The sequence below is a fragment of the Notolepis coatsorum genome (genome assembly GCF_963971535.1).
Source record: "Notolepis coatsorum genome assembly, chromosome: 7".
Lineage (NCBI taxonomy): Eukaryota > Metazoa > Chordata > Actinopteri > Aulopiformes > Paralepididae > Notolepis > Notolepis coatsorum.
Genome location: NC_140171.1, coordinates 74690789 through 74712637, shown reverse-complemented (window position 1 = coordinate 74712637; position 21849 = coordinate 74690789). Strand labels below are relative to the sequence as shown.

The 21849-nt window shown below is 47.6% G+C and overlaps 1 protein-coding gene across 2 annotated transcripts in view; it reads left to right on the top strand.

The window, feature by feature from the left end:
* tmod1 (tropomodulin 1) overlaps nucleotides 1-21849 on the top strand; it is a 259845-nt gene that overhangs the window by 167683 nt on the left and 70313 nt on the right. For both annotated transcript variants that reach the window (XM_084318115.1, XM_084318114.1), the window contains exons 5-6: nucleotides 50-166; nucleotides 5259-5348. In XM_084318115.1, coding sequence (XP_084174241.1) covers nucleotides 50-166; nucleotides 5259-5348 — 207 coding nt within the window. The remainder of the gene's footprint in view (nucleotides 1-49; nucleotides 167-5258; nucleotides 5349-21849) is intronic.

Here is a 21849-nt window from a genome sequence, read left to right as displayed (position 1 = left end):
GTACTAAATCTAGTAATAGAACAGTAACCTGACTGTTTTGCATTTTCAGGTAAAGCCTTTGTGCCTAAGAAGATGGTGGACCCCATCATGGAGAACGTGACTCTGGAACCTGAGCTAGAGGAAGCACTGGCTAACGCTAGCGACGCAGAACTCTGTGATATTGCAGGTAACACACACATACACATAACTTCCTTTGAATGTCATTTTAAATGTGCTACTTTACATTGACATCCTGTCTGTTTTATACTATCTTATAGTCTCTTAGAATTCACCCTAGAACACAAATCACTATGAGCTCATCTACCCATCATTCATTTTCTCTTCACCCCTAACACTCTATCTCAACATTCTCTCCTGAATAATACCATTCTTAAACCAGTACTATGTAACATTGTCACACAAGAATGTTGCTTCCTAAGCAATCAAGATCATGGAATTGGGCTGAACAACTGAAAACCCACCCGTCAATGAGGTACAAACCTGGGTAGTGTAGAGGTCTATGCACTGGAGCGTCTGGGTAGTGTAGAGGTCTAAGCACTGGGGCAGCTGGGTAGTGTAGAGGTTTAAGCACTGGGGCAGCTGGGTAGTGTAGAGGTCTAAGCACTGGGGCAGCTGGGTAGTGTAAAGGTCTAAGCACTGGGGCAGCTGGGTAGTGTAGAGGTCTAAGCACTGGGGCAGCTGGGTAGTGTAGAGGTCTATGCACTGTTGCATCTGGGTAGTGTAGAGGTCTAAAGACTGGGGTATCTGGGTTAGTGTAGAGGTCTATGCACTGTTGCAGCTGGGTAGTGTAGAGGTCTAAACACTGGGGTATCTGGGTTAGTGTAGAGGTCTATGCACTGTTGCAGCTGGGTAGTGTAGAGGTCTAAACACTAGAGCGGCTGGGTAGTGTGTAGAGGTCTAAACACTGGAGTGGCTGGGTAGTGTAGAGGTCTAAACACTAGAGCAGCTGGGTAGTGTAGAGGTCTAAACACTGGAGTGGCTGGGTAGTATAGAGGTCTAAACACTGGGGCAGCTGGGTAGTGTAGAGGTCTAAACACTGGGGCAGCTGGGTAGTGTAGAGGTCTAAGCACTGGGGCAGCTGGGTAGTGTAGAGGTCTAAGCACTGGGCGGCTGGGTAGTGTGGTAGTTCTACACCCTCCCCAGACCAACAGTAGGGGAGTGCAACGAAACATTATTTTCCCTGTACAAAATAACAGGAAACGGGCCAAATAAATTATGCACAAACCTCATTGGAATTGCCCTTTGATTTTTTTTGGTTGGAGCCTGTGGTGCGAGTCTTATTTCAGTAATTTATTGATCATAAAAGTGTGTGACACAAATGAAAAACAGTGTACAGTTACCTCATCTGAAGACCTTTTTTTCTTTCGTGCTCTTTTCTCCTACATCCTCCTGGACTTGGGTATTAGAGTCTATAACACTGCACTCTCATGCAGCGAGCAAGTTGGAAAAAGTTACATACAGTAGTGTTGGTTCAATGACTCATACGGACATCATTTCATTTTTCACTTCCTCTTATCTATGATGGTCTACTCTGTTATGTGAATTCACCCCAGATCATTACCTCACCTATTCACCATTAATCTGTTTTCCCTCTACTGTAATCTGTTTTTACCTATAGCATCCCTACCATTTCTCCTTCATCCTTCCTTCTATCCATCCCTCCATCCTCTCCTCCTCCTCCATTCCCGCTGGACCTCGCTCTGTCTATCCCTTAGCGGAACAGATCTCTGGGTATATATTGCACTCAATCTGCATGGACAAATAGTCCTCGTCATGTTCCTTCAGTAACTTGAGCCTGATAGTGGCTAATATTATATTCAGTGGTGAAATTATTGCAATGATGAGCTCAGGTTGCTTTTTTCTGTTGACTCATTCTCATCATCTAATATGGATTTCATATCAAAACCTGAGGCCAAAATAGTACGACATTCTGCAGCATTGTGATTTGTGTGAACTGCATGAAGTGTGAAAGCCTGGCTGGTGTTGAAGAGGACAGGTGTCGGGGTCCTGCATGTACACTGCACAGAAACCTTCAAAGGCAATACTGTTATCTTATTAAAAAAGGCCCAGTAACTCACGTGTAACAAATATTCATATGCTGTACATGTTTACACAATTTCTGTCTGCAAAGAAATGTAAAAGAATACAAACATAATTTAGTGTTGGTTTGGTACTTTACATTTACAGTATAAGATACTATAAATATTCCACACAATAAAAACAGAAAATTGAAGTTTCAACGTTGCTTGATTTACAGTGACATTGTTGTGGGCGAAACAGGACCCCTGACCCTTTCATACAGTCAAGTTTCAAGTTTGTTTATTAAATATCACCATAAAATACACGTACTTTACGGTGGAATGCTTGGTTCTGTATGAGCCCCTGAGAGAGAGCGAGCATTGACCTAGAATCTCAGGCTGGCCTGCAGAGTGGTCATTAATGCAGCTATGCCTACTGAGAATCACAGCCGGCTCATTAATACAGTCATGCCTACTGACTGAGAACAGCTTGGCAGCTCAAGCTCCCTGACTGTTTATGCCTGTGAAAAAAAACACTGTTCCTCTCACACACACTCAATCTCCCTGACACATAGCCGAGCTGAGACCCGAGAGAGGTCTTATTGCATACTATCCTAGAGTAGCTGATACTTAGATTAAATCGGCTATGTGTCGTTTTGGCGACAGTTGCTCAGGAGGTAGAGCAGTCGTTTGGTAATTGGAAGGTTCCCGTTTTGATTCCCGCTCCTCCTGGGCAGCGTGTCGAAGTGTCCATGAGCAAGACACTTAACCCCTAATTGCTTCCGATGAGCAGGTTGGCTCCTTGCATGGTTGCCTCCGCCATCGGTGTGTGAATGTGTGAGTGAATGGCTGAATGTGAGGAACAAAATTGTAAAGTGCTTTGGATAAAAGTGCTATATAAATGCACCATTTACCATTTGTCATTAAAAGGGAAAGGCACTGCTGTGAAGAATGCACATGTTATTCAGACCTGTTAGCAATACCGTTAAACCTCACTGAGGTATGGGAACTCAATTTACCATGTTATGGCTCCGCAAAGTCAGTCCCATTCCCAGTCTATGGAGTAGCCCCAGATTTGACATCCAGGTGACATCACACATGTGAAAGGGCACTCTTTCAGATGATTTTTTAGATGTTTTAGGACAGAGTGGTGCATGTTCACAAAATATATTGAACTGGGGCAGAGGAAGAACATAATACTGTATGAATTCATTCTTAAAATGTGTAGAATTCCCCTTTAACACTTTAACCGCCGAAAACGCCGGAACTCGTCATTCCCCGCCATGCTCATTCCGCCGAGGACGCCTTAACTCGTCTTTGATGTCAATATTTCAAAAATCTGTCATCGAAATCATATTTCCTTTCCGGGGCCCTGAGACACAAGTGTGATCTCCTCTCAACTCTCTAGCGGTTCAAGAGCGCCATCTGGTGGCCGATCGGCAGATCGCCAACCGGATATTAACCTTTGAACCAGTAGTACTCATGCAAATGTGGTCCGGCCACTCTCTATAGCTCCCGCGACTCCATCTTGAAACACTGGATAATAGATCGCTCGCCCTAACTCAATAAACAACGTTATTTGGACGTATATACTATTATACAACCTGGAAATGGATCGGGCATTTCTACATCCCATAATCGAAAACGGTCTACTCCACGCTGATTGTCCAACGGCGCGAGGAACATACGGTAAGATTCAGCGTTATATTCTAACGTGTTCAATATAAACTGCTATGATGAACATATGACCCACTCTGGATGAATCATCTAACGTTGCCCACGGAATTATAAACGATCCCCCGCCCATCCGGTCATCATCAGATCATACGTAGATCATTCTAGAAGTACGTCCAGTTGAAATTTTTCATCTCGCGCCGATCGCTACCAAACTGTATTTCATCATCAATATAATGCATTTAGGGCTATAAATCACGTTCTGAAGAAAGCTGCAGAAAACGATAAAAACATACTTATACTTTAGACCATATTTTAGTATGAATATGTGAATGAAAAAGTTTAACGTTGCTACACCCTGAACAATACATATAGGACATTGAATGGGCCATAATAATGGCAATGTAGCAATAGAATTTAAAAAGTTATAGCCCTGCAAAGAAGGGGAACTTCTCCATAGACAAATAGAGCTGGCGAGGGATGGTAAATTATGAATTTAACCCATGGCGATCAAAGTGTTAATACGGAGCCATAATGTTGTGAATGTGATATGTGTGTGTGTGTGTGTTTTTTGTGGTGGCACATTTGAATGCTGAAAAACAAAGGCTAAACATTTGACAAACAAACAACAACAAAATGTGGCCATTACAAACTAGTAGCTCTAGTCCCTCTTACTTAATTTTGTCCAATTTTGCAAATTACTCAAATCCTCCGGGGAAATCCATTCTAGACTGGTAAGAGGATATGGAATGTACCACCTTATGGTCATTATCACAATATTCACTTCATCTCACAATGTTTGAACAAAGAAAATGACATGTTTGATTGTGAAACATCAGCAACCTTGACATGCCTGTTTGGTCACTGGGTTTTGGAAGTGACATGCTTGACCAGTGACTTGGTATTGAAAATGAATGACATTGCAAGTGATGTTCTTGTGTTTGTATACACATGGTAATTTAGGTGTAGCATGATAATGTACCATATGGTTTTAAAGGGATAGTCAGCATATAGGCTTTTGAGATATTGGAAGCAGAAATCTTTTTTACATCATGCTAAGTATGCTAGTGGAATGACACACGTAATATACCAAAATTTAGAATGCCACTGTACATGCCCCCATTGACTTATTGCTTAGTAACACAATTTAGAATGTTACATGCCCCCCATTGACTTACTGCTTACCAACATAATTTAGAATCTTAAACGCCCCCCATTGACTTACTGCTTAGCAACATAATTTAGAATGCTACCTCATTCAATGCTACATGCACCCCATTGATGTACTGCTTGGCATGATGCTAACAAATACTCTGCTTCCAATATCTTAAGTGTTTTTTTGATGAATTAAAAAGACTCAAATCAGTCTTTAAATAAAATATGTGAACTACCCCTTTAAGTCCTCCACACTGGAAAAACACCAAATATAGTAGAACTGATGTGGAAGCCCTGACCATGTGTGATGTTTCTCTCTCCCCCACCTCTCTCTCTCTCCTTTTCCCTTCATCTCTCCCCGAACCCCTCTCTCTCCACCCCTCCATCCTCTCCTCCCCTCACCTTTTCCAGCCATCCTGGGCATGCACACCTTAATGAGTAACCAGCAGTACTATGAAGCTCTGGCCAGCAGCAACATAGTCAACAAGCAAGGCCTCAACAGTAAGACTCACTCACTCACACACAGACACACGCACGCACAGACACACACACACACACACACACGCACAGACACACACACGCACAGACACACACACACGCACACGCACAGACACACACACACACACACATACACACACACACAGACACACAGACACACACACACACAGACACATACACACACACACCTACAGCTCATCTCAGAACCATGTCGATGTGATTCATCTGTTTATCTTACATCATGCTACATGATCCATCTCCCTCTCTGCCTTTGTTTCTAATTCTCTCTCTCTCTCTCTCTCTCTCTCTCTCTCTCTCTCTCTCTCTCTCTCTCTCTCTCTCTCTCTCTCTCTCTCTCTCTCTCTCTCTCTCTCTCTCTCTCTCTCTCTCTCTCTCTCTCTCTCTCTCTCTCTCTCTCTCTCTCTCTCTCTCTCTCTCTCTCTCTCTCACACACACACATACACACGCTCATTCATACACCAGACCATACACATAACCGGTGTGATGGGTTGTGTGTTTATCAAATATGGCTACATGGTACTTCAACCTATAACTTTCCCTGAAAACAAAATAGAGCCATCCCACTACCAAATATGACCGGCTGATTATGTAAGCCAGCAGAAGACAAAACAGCTACAGTCATACCATTCTGAGTCCTTTCCTCACGATTCCCCTCTCAGAACTGACATGCAAATCAAAGTATTGGATGCCAGACGTGCCAAAGTAACTTAAGTACTTGTATTTGAAGGGAACTTTGTAGTTTGTACTCTGCTACATTTTGAGGGAAATGTCCTACTCTTTTTGCTTTAATAACTAACATTAAATGTTACCCTGCAGTTACTTGTTACTTTGCAAAAAAGGGTTTTGCTCTTTACACATGTTGATGAAAACAATACTCTAAGTCTATCAATGTACAGTAAGATGCAATAATGACAGCCAGCACATGGACCACCACCAATCACTTTGAAGGATAATGTTGGTTATTTTCATCATTCAGTCATTTGGCATAATATGATCCATGACTCATATCAACTGGATCATGTGTTTTAAACAGTTGTAGTACAGTACATATCTCCATTACTTGTCTCTTATCATTTTCAGGAGTCATTATCTCCATTTACAACTCAGACGCATTGTACTTGTTGCTTCAGAGGAGTACTGTAATCCGTCATCGCAACAATAATGAATAATGCTGCTATTTGTCTTTTAAGGTGCAGCTCTCAGCCACCAGAGAAATAGCCCCCTCTTTAAAAGACAAATACCAGCATAATATCGTAATGTTTGTTATATTCATCATCCTATTCCTTGTTTTTTCCGATGACAGATTACACCTCTGAAGCATGATGTTTTTTTTTAATGGGGTCAGAAATGCAATGGAAATACTGACTCCTGCTGTCCAATGAAAAAGCATCAACTGTTCCTCACTGGTTTACACAAGTATGTCGACAAGGTGAGGATGGTGATTGGTTACCACTTGCAAACACAGATTTGCATATTCAACAATATTGTACCCCCCCCCCCCCCCCCCCCCATGTACATAGATATCAGGAAGAGGCACTAGCGAGATATCAGGATTAACGAGGAAGAGGCACTAGCTAGATATCAGGATTACTGAGGAAGAGGCACTAGCGAGATATCAGGATTAACAAGGAAGAGGCACTAGCTAGATATCAGGATTAGAGGAAGAGGCACTAGCTAGATATCAGGATTACATAGGAAGAGGCACTAGCTAGATATCAGGATTAGAGGAAGAGGCACTAGCTAGATATCAGGATTAGAGGAAGAGGCACTAGCTAGATATCAGGATTAGAGGAAGAGGCACTAGCTAGATATCAGGATTAGAGGAAGAGGCACTAGCTAGCCCTCAGCCCTACATAGTCCATGTAGACTAGCTAGACCTCAGCTCTGAACTCGGTAGAATCTGCACCTGGCTCGCTGATAACAAACTATCATTACACCTGGGTAAAACAGAATCCATTCTCTTTGGATCAAATAAACTCAGCAAAGCCAACGGCTTCTCTGTTACAGTGGGTGTTACGACCCCTGAGGTCTAAGGGTAAAAGGCTGGAACAAAACGTTGTTTGATGGAAATGACGGACCAGGGCCCTATTCCCTGTACCTGGTTCAACTAAGTCGATCAAAAGTCCCATTATCCAGATTCAATTAACCCGATGTTTGAATCCAGGCATTCCCTGTTCCTCGAACGCTGATTCAGTCTCGTTAAATCGAACCAGACTTGATACTCAGGATAATTGCGCCCGGCCGCCTCACCTGAAAAGACAGCAGGTGTCGAGTGCAGAAATCCTGATTTTCTAACGGCATTGATTGATTGATTGATTGAAAACTTTATTAACAGATTGCAGAATGGGTACAATACAGTACGGCTCAATAGCCTCACCGAAAAGTTAAATGCATAATCTATAGGCTAATGTTAAATCCCTCATTACCCCAACAATCAGATTATATTTCTTTAAATGTGCCTGCTGGCAGTAGGCTTAACACATTCCCCGCCAATCACGTTGTACAGCGTTATTGCCGGCCATGCGTTGTCTGCCAAATCACGCTGTACAGCGATATTGAGATCAATATTAAATCTTTTCGCCATGGCATTCATAATTCATATATACACCTCCGGCGCTGCAGCTGGACCCTACGGCTTAAAAAAACGACGGCTCAATACCGCCACCTGGTGGATGGTCGGGCGAGTTACACTGGTAAACAGGATATTGCTGCTGTGCGTCCATTAAATTCATCCGGCCGTCAGATATTGTCGCTAGGCTCCCGACAGACACAATAGTACATATCGATCGCTTTATAAACTTAATAATCGATATGATTTCTGCGTTTATTGCGACATACAAACCGGAAATGGACCTAGGCGATCGACGTCCTATACCTGGGATCTTTCACCCCAGTCTCATTGACGCACGGTAAGAGGACACTAACGTTACTTTCAGCTTGATTGTTTATTCTTTTCACTGCAAACCGACCCATACTACATAAAGCATTTACTGACGATCACGGAATTATAAACGACCCCTCCCCCCTTTCATCCGCGCATGATGAATCATAACGTATAGGATCATATACAGTTGAATTTTTTAATATAGCGTGTATCGGGAATAAATGGCAGTTGATAATCTATATATGCGTTTATGCCTATAACTCACGTTCTATGAATTACTGCAGAAAACGATAACATACTTATATTCTAGAAGGTATTTTTGGAAGAATCTATGAATGAAAAAGTATAACGTTCCTACATCCCGAACGATAGATAATCAATGTTGAATGGGCCATAGTAATGTCAATTTAGCAATACAATTTAAAAAGTTATAGCCCTGCAAAGAAGGTGAACATCTCCATAGGCTTAGAGTGGTGGCAGTGAGCCTACATTGATGGATATAACCGTGGCAGGGAATGTGTTAATGGAATGAATAATCGAATGAGATCTTGCTAGCAAAAATAATTAGTTCAACTCTTTCAGAATAAGTAGATACAAACAAGCCCAAAGAGTATCTAATTGATACGAATTAATAGATACTTATGAGGATATCTGTACTGTATGCGCTCGGCTTAGGTATCATGTACTTTATATATAAATACATGGTTCGGCGCGACCCCCGAAATAACGTGTCAGAGAGGCTTGGAGGGAGGCTATACAGTTTCACTATTAATCGGGTTTTAATCTGTTTCGGACATCATCCATACATGCATTGAATTGATTAACATTTGGTTTATACCAGTGACACCTCATGTTCATCATCAGATAACAGTGCTTGAACAGATAAATGCATTTTCTCAAATTCATTCATCAAAACGCCAAAGGCTCATTCAATTTCTCAAATCCATCAAACAGCGCATCTCATCAGACATTTTAATCCCAGTTACAATATCACAATAACGTGTGAGTGACAGTGATACAATTCAACAATCCACAGATTCAGATTTGTCGTAATTCATATATCCACAGTCCACGCATAAAGACGCTTCAATTTATGCTTGAATGAAACACAATCCGGGCGCTCCGTTAAGCAAATACATCAACAGCGAAGAATATGAAACGAATCAGAGCCAAACGCCCGATAGGTTTCATTCATTAAAAATATCCCAGCAGGATTCACATTTGCAATGCTCCGCGTTATTAAAATAACCACATAGTGTGTGTCACGACGCGCGAGCACCGTATCCGTATATGACGTGCATTATTTACGACAAAGTAAATCTATAGGCTAAATATGATTTATTATCAGCATTTTAGGTATATTATTTTACATTTCAAAAGCCTCCTCTAGAAAAACGAAGCACAAAAACATAATTCAGAATGGTATAATGGGATCTAGACTGTGAGGATTATTTCAGGAAGCGAGCTGGCATTTATTTGCGAGGGCGTGGCCAGTTTATCCAGCTAACTGAACTTAACCCTGTGCTGGAGCAGGTTCAAACTTTTTGATCTGTTGCCATAGTGATTTAGACAATCCGACGTCGGGGAACGGAAATGTCTAGCTTAAGTCAAGCTATCCTGAAAATTATCCGGCTAACTCAGTTAGCCAGGTACGAGGAACAGGGCCCAGTTTTGTAAACACAATGATATTTATTGATATAAACCAAAGGAAGCACAGGTAACTCAAGAGTGAGCCAAGGCCAAAACAACAAACAAACACCACTATTCTCCAACAGAAACCAACCTAATCTATTGTAAAAGAAATTAAAATTACATTACCTAAACTACCCTTACCCAACAAAAACAGGAGAAAACAATATCCAAAGGAAATGGCAGCTCACCCCATCCGTGCTTCCTGAAAGAGAGACAAACATTAGTCATACATACAGAACAGGTAACATATAACAAAACAAGGTATAGCTATCTAGCTCTCTGTGGCCACACACACACAAAAGGCAATTACACCAAAAACAAAGGCCAATAAACAAATGCCATATCACCAAAGTCAAGGTCACAATATCAATAGGCCTAGCCTCCTGCCAGAGAGAAGAATGAATGAAGTGAGATTCCAGGTTTAAACAGGGTGTGGTGCTCCGGGATTGGGTGGTGGGTGATGGTTCATGATTGGGTGCAGGAATCCTGAAAGCTGAAACCCATCCACCAATCGGTGAAGTGCTATATAGTAGTCCACCAATGGAGGGGCAGGCATAGCAGGGACCAATGGTGGAGGACGGGTTCTGGCTGGAGGGAGGAAACAAAATGGAGACAATACTTCCCAAAGGTCAGTGAATTCCACGACCACAACACCAGAGGGAGTTCCACAAATCATGTTCAACTCAGATATTGCTCAAACAAGGGACTAAACACGTTTCGCAATTATGCCACAATAATGTGGAACGCCCTACCCACAGTCGTAAAATAATGTGAATCCCTACCCTCCTTCAAAACCACTCTCAAAGAGCACCTACGGGTGGCTGCAATTAGAAACTGGCCCCGGTAAATGTCCAAATACGCCCCCCACCCACCCACCCAACCCTCCAATGTACAGTTTCTTCCCCTTCGGATGTATATATTTTTCCTTATGATCTTTTTTTTCTTTCTTACACAGTACTGTATATTTGTATGTCTTGTATGTCATAAATGTCCTGATGAATTGAAAATGGAGGACCCTGATGTAAACAAGACGAAAGTATTTTTCTGGTCTGCATTGTTTTATTGTTTTATTGTGGATCCCCATTAGTCTACAGTACACCAAAGTGAGACTACTCTTCCTGGGGTCCAAACTTTTAAAATACAAACTCAAAAAAAGTGTAATAAAAATATAAAACCACAAACATTGAAGTATTACAAGAAAACATCACAACAAACTAAACAAGTGAATCAAAGCTCACTCAATATTCATAAGTCAGATATCACAATTCTCCAACCATAAAATACATATTCCATATAATTAGTCCATAAGAACAAAATGGATCAAAATCGTTAACTCATAATATAGCATAACTTTTCTCAAGTCACCGATCACCTTTATATTTCCATATTCATTTCATAATAAGTCAATGACCAAAATGTATCTCGTTATTCATGAGCGCAATTTTTAACTTTTTTTTAAACATAAACTTGTTCCTTACTGTAACTGAGGGGTACAATTCCCTGACTGTATTAATAAGTATGGTATCATTAAACCACTACCGTCTTATGTACATTACTACTGGCCATACAGTACACAGGTATATGATGAGAACACCTCCACAATGACACGGTTTCCACACAAATCTGGGTTTAGATTATTTATTAGCAGCAATGATAGTACATAATATACTTTACTTTGGATGCGCTTATAAGGCAAAGGAATGTGCGTAGGCAAATCAATAACGTATGTCCATTATCATATTACGCAGGAGATAATAATACAACCTGAATCGTAGGAATTATATCTATGGTACACTGGTAGGCAGCGGGAGATACTAGTAGGGTTCCCACCGGTTGTAAGCCAGCAGGGGGAGGAAATGTTCGAATGCAATGGATCAACGGGGACTCAATAAGCTCCTGCTATGGGAGGCGGTATATTACTCCCTGATCGGCAGACGAAAAGCAGCAGCTGTAATCCAAGTATGCTTGCAGCATAGGTGAAAGCCGGCCAGCCTCTCCAAGAGACGGGCTCGAGTGATGTTCCTCACGGGTAAATCCCACACAGTAGTGGGGTGTAGACGATTCTTCTCCGCTCCAACAGCCTGGTCCAAAGCAATATAATAATAATCCAGCCGGAAAGGGGCTCTGCATTCACCGGTGTAGATTCTCCGGTGCGCGGTACTTCACATTAACTAGGTAGAACTTGACGTTATTCCACTAAGCTCTGACACTTTACTATCCTATTCGCACGCGGTTATTTGTATATCAGACGATATACAAATAGTATACATGGGATCTCAAGCAATAAATATATATATTCGGTTTAATCTGACCCTTTGTAACAGCCGCCTCCTAATTACTCCCACCTAATTAGATAAGCAGAGACAGATTAACCGCACTGTCCACTACTCAATGTCCGTTGTGAGGGTAGGGCAGTTCACAAAGTCAGTGGGTCATAGTCGTCATTAAGCGAGTCGGGGAGCCTTGGCAACTCTATCAGCCTCGTCACGGGTCGGTTGTATGTCCGCCCTTGGACGAGCACTTCTGCCGCTCTGACCTTTCCGTCGGCACCAGTGATCACTTTGCTTACGCGGCCGGCCGGCCACATAGCTCGGGGTAGTGACTGGTCGATAATCATGACGACTGGACGGGATGAAGGGGGGCTTAGGAGGAAGCGGGCCTGAGACTGTTTTGATCTGTGCTTGGCTGTGCCTCCTCCTCCTCCGTCTGTTTCTCTTGTTTGCTCTGTACCCTGTCTGAGGAGGGGCCGGTTCTGGCCGCCCCGTCAAGGAGTCGCTTGGGGTGCTAGGTTCGAGGTCAGCTACGTCTGAAGCACAGCTGAGGGGGGTGGAGTTCCGAACTCCCTCTTGTGCCCACGGTTCTCTCACGGGCCTCTCGCTTAATGTCAATAGCCTCTCAACGGGCTGTACGAGGGAGTGGCCGGTGTCGCTCGCCTTTGTGTGTAGGCAGCGTGTCGACGTGGGTTGACTGTCAAGTCCGTAGAGGGGGCCCTGGAGAGTCCACCCCAGTCGGGTCTGAACCGCGACTGGGCATCCTTTGGGTCCGATGTGGGCCGCCTCAATTGGGAGAATGAGGTCCGCGTGGTCGGAGCCGATGAGCAGGGTCGGTGTGGCGCCGTCGATAAGCGGTATAGGTAGTTGACGTAGGTGCACATACTTGGCCATCAGCTGTGGGATGGGGTAGGTGTACTGAGACAGGCCTATGTCGTGGCTGGTGAAGACGTTGGTTATACTATACTGCTTCTCGGGCTGGTCCACCGCTGCTATCTTGAAGGAGACCTTTTCACCTTTTATGGTCTTCTGGTCCCTTCTGATGGTGCGTATGGTCATGGTACCTTTGGCACCCCGCAGGCCCAACTGGGCTGCGGCGGAAGCGAGGAGGAGAGTCTTTTCAGACCCATCGTCCAGGACGGCGTAAGTGTCCAGGACCTTGTCCTCGTAGCTCAGGAGCACTCTGACCACTTTGATGAGCACTCGGGGGGTCCCGCTATGCTGGTCAATGTGGAGCACTCCTGTTGGTCGGTTGCCTCGTCGGGCTATTCTTCTCATGTTATCCTCGCACAAGAATCGGCGGTGACCGGCTTGTGGGGGGTCAGACGCAATCCACTGCTCCATTTCGGCGATGGTCAGTTCCGGGAACACGTCGCACTGGTCCAGCCAGTGTCCTCCGCGGCAGTACGTACAGTCGATCTTCCATACCTCCTTTGCCGGGGGGTTGTCACCTGTCTGTGGTGACACCGAATCTATATGGTGCGAGTAGCACCGTGACTCCCAGTGTCTGCTGTAGCAGTCGGGGCACCAGGGAGCGGTCTGGTGGATCTTTGGTACTGGTGCCACCGCCTCGGCATGGTACATTACCGCGACGGGGCCCACTCTGTTGTCCTGGCTGACGCTTGTTGATGTCATGCAGGACCTCCAAGTGGGTGCCACCGCACCTGCTGCACTTCTTCTTCAAGCGGCACTCAGCTGCCAGGTGGCTGCGCGCGCAGCGGAAGCAGCGGCGGTGGTCCTTGATCCACTGACTCACCTCATCCGTGGTCAGCTTCCCGAAAGTGTCGCATTGGTACAGCCGATGTTCTCCCTCACAGTACTGGCACTCAATCTTCCACTGGTCCTCTTTCGTTGAGGGGGTGTTGTGGTTCTTGTGCTGCGGTACTGATTCGGCTTGGTGCATAACGGTCACCGACCGGCGGTTATCATTTTATCCCCGAGGTCCTGGTCTTGGGCTTGGTCCACTCCATACGAACGTGTCCAGTCGTAGGCTGCTGACCTCCCTGGCGAGGAAATCAGACAAGTCTAGGAGGGATGCCTCTGGACCGTTGGGGTCGCGGTGGTCTCTCTGCCGCCGAAAACGCTCTTGTCGGGCGGGAGGGAGCTTCTCTAATATTCTCTCTACATTAGAGTTAGCGTACAGTTCGTATATCCCCTTTTCCTTTTGGGCCCCCAGCATCCCTACCAGGGACTGTACCTTGATAGAGAGGTCATCCAATGCTCTGTTGTCTCTGGCTGGGGGGAGACGGTCAATGTCTCTTATCTCCTGTATCACGTAGTCCCATATGCGTCCATAACGTTGGTCGAGGGCTACTAGAGCCGCGGTGTATGGGGTAGTAGAGTTGGAATATGCCAGCGCTATATTGTGCGCTCTGGGCACCTTCAGGTGCTTGAGTAGGATAGCATACTTGTACGTTTCATCCGGTACATCGGACATCATTGTCTCTAGGCACATTCGTAGCTCTGTGTACTGTGCTCTGTTCTCGTGTGTGAAGTCCGGGAACGTCGGTGTGCCAAGGTACGATGCCATGGATGGCTGGCACATCGGTGAGCGTTGGGGGAGAGGCCTCCTGGGCGAGTCTCCCCGTGCGTGTCGTCTTGGGCTGGTACTTGGTGGGTACCGAAGCCCAAGTACCCAGGTGCTGTTCCTCGGGGCTGGCGGTGCGTCAAACTCACCCGTGAGTTGAGTCGGGGGTTTGTAGCGCAGTGCCTCGGGGCTGACGTCTGGGCTGTACTGGACCTCCTGGTCCAGAGTACGTTTCTGCTGGTCGGCTTGACATTCCTCCTCTTCCTCCTCCTCTTCCTCGGCTAGGTCCTGGAGTCTTCTGTTCAGTCTCTCGGCGTGGTCCGGTTCTTCCCGGTTGCTGGGTCTCGTATGGACCGGCCGGGGAGGGGGTTCGGAGACGTGGACAGGATCCTCCCGTTGGCGGGGTCCCGGGTCGCTTGGTCGGGTAGGGGAATGTGTCCTAGACCCTTGTCGTGACGATCTCCGGGAGCTCCGTGCGGAGTGAGGGGGTGTCGCCATGGTAATCAATTTGTCCATCAGCTGCGCCTGCAGCCGGTCGCGCTCTGCCTCGCGCTGGTCATAGGCGGCTTCGCGCACTGCTTCGCGGCGGCTTCTTTCAATGTTCTCTTCCGTCTGAAGGCGTCTGGTCTCCAGTCTTATGCGGTCGTCTTCACTCCTTTGTTGCGCCTGGAAGCGCTCTCGCTCGGTTGCAGAATGTTCGCGTTCACGGAGGGCTTGCGCTTGGAGTTGCGCGTGAAGGCGCTCTCGTTCGTCTGCAGCTTGTTCGCGCTCGCTCGTCTGTTGCGCTTGGAGTCGATCGCGTTCACCCTGAAGTCGATCGCGTTCGGTGGAGGCTGCCAGGGTGGCGATGAGTGCCTGCGCCAGCATCTTGTCCGCTTCGCTGGGGGAAGACACAGGCGGAGGTGATCGGCTTCTGGCAGTGCTCGTTGGAGATCCGTTCTCCTGTCGCATACCGAGGAGATCCATCTCCTGGGTGCGCGTCTCTTCTTGTGGTGGGTCGGGTTCCATCCCTGGAGGGCTTTCTTCATCCTGGAGCTCTCCGGGGACTACCTCGTTGGTCTTGGCGGGGGGTAAAGTCATGTCAGGTCCCTCCTGGTCCCCACCGTGAGCTTGGTCAGTTACGTTAGAACCCACTAGGGTCTCTACTGGCGGGGTAGCCTGGTCGGTAGGGTTGGACATAATTTTACTATCCGCTTTAGTTATTTTATCCGCATTTAACTTCCTTTTAAAGCTAGGTATTGGACTGACAACGTAGTCCTCTAGGTGAAGAGGTGGCTGCCGTCTGCGCTCCGGGCGATCTAGCTTAGGAGAACCGTTTGTGGAGTGTTCATCATCGGCCATGTTAATATTAATATTATATTAATATTACGCTAATTCTTATCCGGGGCTCGAAGGACCAATTGTAACTGAGGGGTACAATTCCCTGACTGTATTAATAAGTATGGTATCATTAAACCACTACCGTCTTATGTACATTACTACTGGCCATACAGTACACAGGTATATGATGAGAACACCTCCACAATGACACGGTTTCCACACAAATCTGGGTTTAGATTATTTATTAGCAGCAATGATAGTACATAATATACTTTACTTTGGATGCGCTTATAAGGCAAAGGAATGTGCGTAGGCAAATCAATAACGTATGTCCATTATCATATTACGCAGGAGATAATAATACAACCTGAATCGTAGGAATTATATCTATGGTACACTGGTAGGCAGCGGGAGATACTAGTAGGGTTCCCACCGGTTGTAAGCCAGCAGGGGGAGGAAATGTTCGAATGCAATGGATCAACGGGGACTCAATAAGCTCCTGCTATGGGAGGCGGTATATTACTCCCTGATCGGCAGACGAAAAGCAGCAGCTGTAATCCAAGTATGCTTGCAGCATAGGTGAAAGCCGGCCAGCCTCTCCAAGAGACGGGCTCGAGTGATGTTCCTCACGGGTAAATCCCACACAGTAGTGGGGTGTAGACGATTCTTCTCCGCTCCAACAGCCTGGTCCAAAGCAATATAATAATAATCCAGCCGGAAAGGGGCTCTGCATTCACCGGTGTAGATTCTCCGGTGCGCGGTACTTCACATTAACTAGGTAGAACTTGACGTTATTCCACTAAGCTCTGACACTTTACTATCCTATTCGCACGCGGTTATTTGTATATCAGACGATATACAAATAGTATACATGGGATCTCAAGCAATAAATATATATATTCGGTTTAATCTGACCCTTTGTAACAGCCGCCTCCTAATTACTCCCACCTAATTAGATAAGCAGAGACAGATTAACCGCACTGTCCACTACTCAATGTCCGTTGTGAGGGTAGGGCAGTTCACAAAGTCAGTGGGTCATAGTCGTCATTAAGCGAGTCGGGGAGCCTTGGCAACTCTATCAGCCTCGTCACGGGTCGGTTGTATGTCCGCCCTTGGACGAGCACTTCTGCCGCTCTGACCTTTCCGTCGGCACCAGTGATCACTTTGCTTACGCGGCCGGCCGGCCACATAGCTCGGGGTAGTGACTGGTCGATAATCATGACGACTGGACGGGATGAAGGGGGGCTTAGGAGGAAGCGGGCCTGAGACTGTTTTGATCTGTGCTTGGCTGTGCCTCCTCCTCCTCCGTCTGTTTCTCTTGTTTGCTCTGTACCCTGTCTGAGGAGGGGCCGGTTCTGGCCGCCCCGTCAAGGAGTCGCTTGGGGTGCTAGGTTCGAGGTCAGCTACGTCTGAAGCACAGCTGAGGGGGGTGGAGTTCCGAACTCCCTCTTGTGCCCACGGTTCTCTCACGGGCCTCTCGCTTAATGTCAATAGCCTCTCAACGGGCTGTACGAGGGAGTGGCCGGTGTCGCTCGCCTTTGTGTGTAGGCAGCGTGTCGACGTGGGTTGACTGTCAAGTCCGTAGAGGGGGCCCTGGAGAGTCCACCCCAGTCGGGTCTGAACCGCGACTGGGCATCCTTTGGGTCCGATGTGGGCCGCCTCAATTGGGAGAATGAGGTCCGCGTGGTCGGAGCCGATGAGCAGGGTCGGTGTGGCGCCGTCGATAAGCGGTATAGGTAGTTGACGTAGGTGCACATACTTGGCCATCAGCTGTGGGATGGGGTAGGTGTACTGAGACAGGCCTATGTCGTGGCTGGTGAAGACGTTGGTTATACTATACTGCTTCTCGGGCTGGTCCACCGCTGCTATCTTGAAGGAGACCTTTTCACCTTTTATGGTCTTCTGGTCCCTTCTGATGGTGCGTATGGTCATGGTACCTTTGGCACCCCGCAGGCCCAACTGGGCTGCGGCGGAAGCGAGGAGGAGAGTCTTTTCAGACCCATCGTCCAGGACGGCGTAAGTGTCCAGGACCTTGTCCTCGTAGCTCAGGAGCACTCTGACCACTTTGATGAGCACTCGGGGGGTCCCGCTATGCTGGTCAATGTGGAGCACTCCTGTTGGTCGGTTGCCTCGTCGGGCTATTCTTCTCATGTTATCCTCGCACAAGAATCGGCGGTGACCGGCTTGTGGGGGGTCAGACGCAATCCACTGCTCCATTTCGGCGATGGTCAGTTCCGGGAACACGTCGCACTGGTCCAGCCAGTGTCCTCCGCGGCAGTACGTACAGTCGATCTTCCATACCTCCTTTGCCGGGGGGTTGTCACCTGTCTGTGGTGACACCGAATCTATATGGTGCGAGTAGCACCGTGACTCCCAGTGTCTGCTGTAGCAGTCGGGGCACCAGGGAGCGGTCTGGTGGATCTTTGGTACTGGTGCCACCGCCTCGGCATGGTACATTACCGCGACGGGGCCCACTCTGTTGTCCTGGCTGACGCTTGTTGATGTCATGCAGGACCTCCAAGTGGGTGCCACCGCACCTGCTGCACTTCTTCTTCAAGCGGCACTCAGCTGCCAGGTGGCTGCGCGCGCAGCGGAAGCAGCGGCGGTGGTCCTTGATCCACTGACTCACCTCATCCGTGGTCAGCTTCCCGAAAGTGTCGCATTGGTACAGCCGATGTTCTCCCTCACAGTACTGGCACTCAATCTTCCACTGGTCCTCTTTCGTTGAGGGGGTGTTGTGGTTCTTGTGCTGCGGTACTGATTCGGCTTGGTGCATAACGGTCACCGACCGGCGGTTATCATTTTATCCCCGAGGTCCTGGTCTTGGGCTTGGTCCACTCCATACGAACGTGTCCAGTCGTAGGCTGCTGACCTCCCTGGCGAGGAAATCAGACAAGTCTAGGAGGGATGCCTCTGGACCGTTGGGGTCGCGGTGGTCTCTCTGCCGCCGAAAACGCTCTTGTCGGGCGGGAGGGAGCTTCTCTAATATTCTCTCTACATTAGAGTTAGCGTACAGTTCGTATATCCCCTTTTCCTTTTGGGCCCCCAGCATCCCTACCAGGGACTGTACCTTGATAGAGAGGTCATCCAATGCTCTGTTGTCTCTGGCTGGGGGGAGACGGTCAATGTCTCTTATCTCCTGTATCACGTAGTCCCATATGCGTCCATAACGTTGGTCGAGGGCTACTAGAGCCGCGGTGTATGGGGTAGTAGAGTTGGAATATGCCAGCGCTATATTGTGCGCTCTGGGCACCTTCAGGTGCTTGAGTAGGATAGCATACTTGTACGTTTCATCCGGTACATCGGACATCATTGTCTCTAGGCACATTCGTAGCTCTGTGTACTGTGCTCTGTTCTCGTGTGTGAAGTCCGGGAACGTCGGTGTGCCAAGGTACGATGCCATGGATGGCTGGCACATCGGTGAGCGTTGGGGGAGAGGCCTCCTGGGCGAGTCTCCCCGTGCGTGTCGTCTTGGGCTGGTACTTGGTGGGTACCGAAGCCCAAGTACCCAGGTGCTGTTCCTCGGGGCTGGCGGTGCGTCAAACTCACCCGTGAGTTGAGTCGGGGGTTTGTAGCGCAGTGCCTCGGGGCTGACGTCTGGGCTGTACTGGACCTCCTGGTCCAGAGTACGTTTCTGCTGGTCGGCTTGACATTCCTCCTCTTCCTCCTCCTCTTCCTCGGCTAGGTCCTGGAGTCTTCTGTTCAGTCTCTCGGCGTGGTCCGGTTCTTCCCGGTTGCTGGGTCTCGTATGGACCGGCCGGGGAGGGGGTTCGGAGACGTGGACAGGATCCTCCCGTTGGCGGGGTCCCGGGTCGCTTGGTCGGGTAGGGGAATGTGTCCTAGACCCTTGTCGTGACGATCTCCGGGAGCTCCGTGCGGAGTGAGGGGGTGTCGCCATGGTAATCAATTTGTCCATCAGCTGCGCCTGCAGCCGGTCGCGCTCTGCCTCGCGCTGGTCATAGGCGGCTTCGCGCACTGCTTCGCGGCGGCTTCTTTCAATGTTCTCTTCCGTCTGAAGGCGTCTGGTCTCCAGTCTTATGCGGTCGTCTTCACTCCTTTGTTGCGCCTGGAAGCGCTCTCGCTCGGTTGCAGAATGTTCGCGTTCACGGAGGGCTTGCGCTTGGAGTTGCGCGTGAAGGCGCTCTCGTTCGTCTGCAGCTTGTTCGCGCTCGCTCGTCTGTTGCGCTTGGAGTCGATCGCGTTCACCCTGAAGTCGATCGCGTTCGGTGGAGGCTGCCAGGGTGGCGATGAGTGCCTGCGCCAGCATCTTGTCCGCTTCGCTGGGGGAAGACACAGGCGGAGGTGATCGGCTTCTGGCAGTGCTCGTTGGAGATCCGTTCTCCTGTCGCATACCGAGGAGATCCATCTCCTGGGTGCGCGTCTCTTCTTGTGGTGGGTCGGGTTCCATCCCTGGAGGGCTTTCTTCATCCTGGAGCTCTCCGGGGACTACCTCGTTGGTCTTGGCGGGGGGTAAAGTCATGTCAGGTCCCTCCTGGTCCCCACCGTGAGCTTGGTCAGTTACGTTAGAACCCACTAGGGTCTCTACTGGCGGGGTAGCCTGGTCGGTAGGGTTGGACATAATTTTACTATCCGCTTTAGTTATTTTATCCGCATTTAACTTCCTTTTAAAGCTAGGTATTGGACTGACAACGTAGTCCTCTAGGTGAAGAGGTGGCTGCCGTCTGCGCTCCGGGCGATCTAGCTTAGGAGAACCGTTTGTGGAGTGTTCATCATCGGCCATGTTAATATTAATATTATATTAATATTACGCTAATTCTTATCCGGGGCTCGAAGGACCAATTGTAACTGAGGGGTACAATTCCCTGACTGTATTAATAAGTATGGTATCATTAAACCACTACCGTCTTATGTACATTACTACTGGCCATACAGTACACAGGTATATGATGAGAACACCTCCACAATGACACGGTTTCCACACAAATCTGGGTTTAGATTATTTATTAGCAGCAATGATAGTACATAATATACTTTACTTTGGATGCGCTTATAAGGCAAAGGAATGTGCGTAGGCAAATCAATAACGTATGCCATTATCATATTACGCAGGAGATAATAATACAACCTGAATCGTAGGAATTATATCTATGGTACACTGGTAGGCAGCGGGAGATACTAGTAGGGTTCCCACCGGTTGTAAGCCAGCAGGGGGAGGAAATGTTCAAATGCAAAGTCTGGATCAACGGGGACTCAATAAGCTCCTGCTATGGGAGGCGGTATATTACTCCCTGATCGGCAGACGAAAAGCAGCAGCTGTAATCCAAGTATGCTTGCAGCATAGGTGAAAGCCGGCCAGCCTCTCCAAGAGACGGGCTCGAGTGATGTTCCTCACGGGTAAATCCCACACAGTAGTGGGGTGTAGACGATTCTTCTCCGCTCCAACAGCCTGGTCCAAAGCAATATAATAATAATCCAGCCGGAAAGGGGCTCTGCATTCACCGGTGTAGATTCTCCGGTGCGCGGTACTTCACATTAACTAGGTAGAACTTTATTACTTTAGACGTTATTCCACTAAGCTCTGACACTTTACTATCCTATTCGCACGCGGTTATAAGTGCTCTATTTAGATGCACGGTTGCTCACTTCACTTGGTCGTTGACTCGTGATGAAGGCTTTACGTTTGAGGGTAACTCGTTCGAGAGTAACTTGGCTTTAGGCTAAGTGCTGCTGTCTCAATGCTCTATTTGGGGCCAAACGGGCCCTACTTCACCGCACGTTGTATCGTAGGTGAGGCTTCACTTGGTAACTCGAACTAAGACTAAGTGTTTC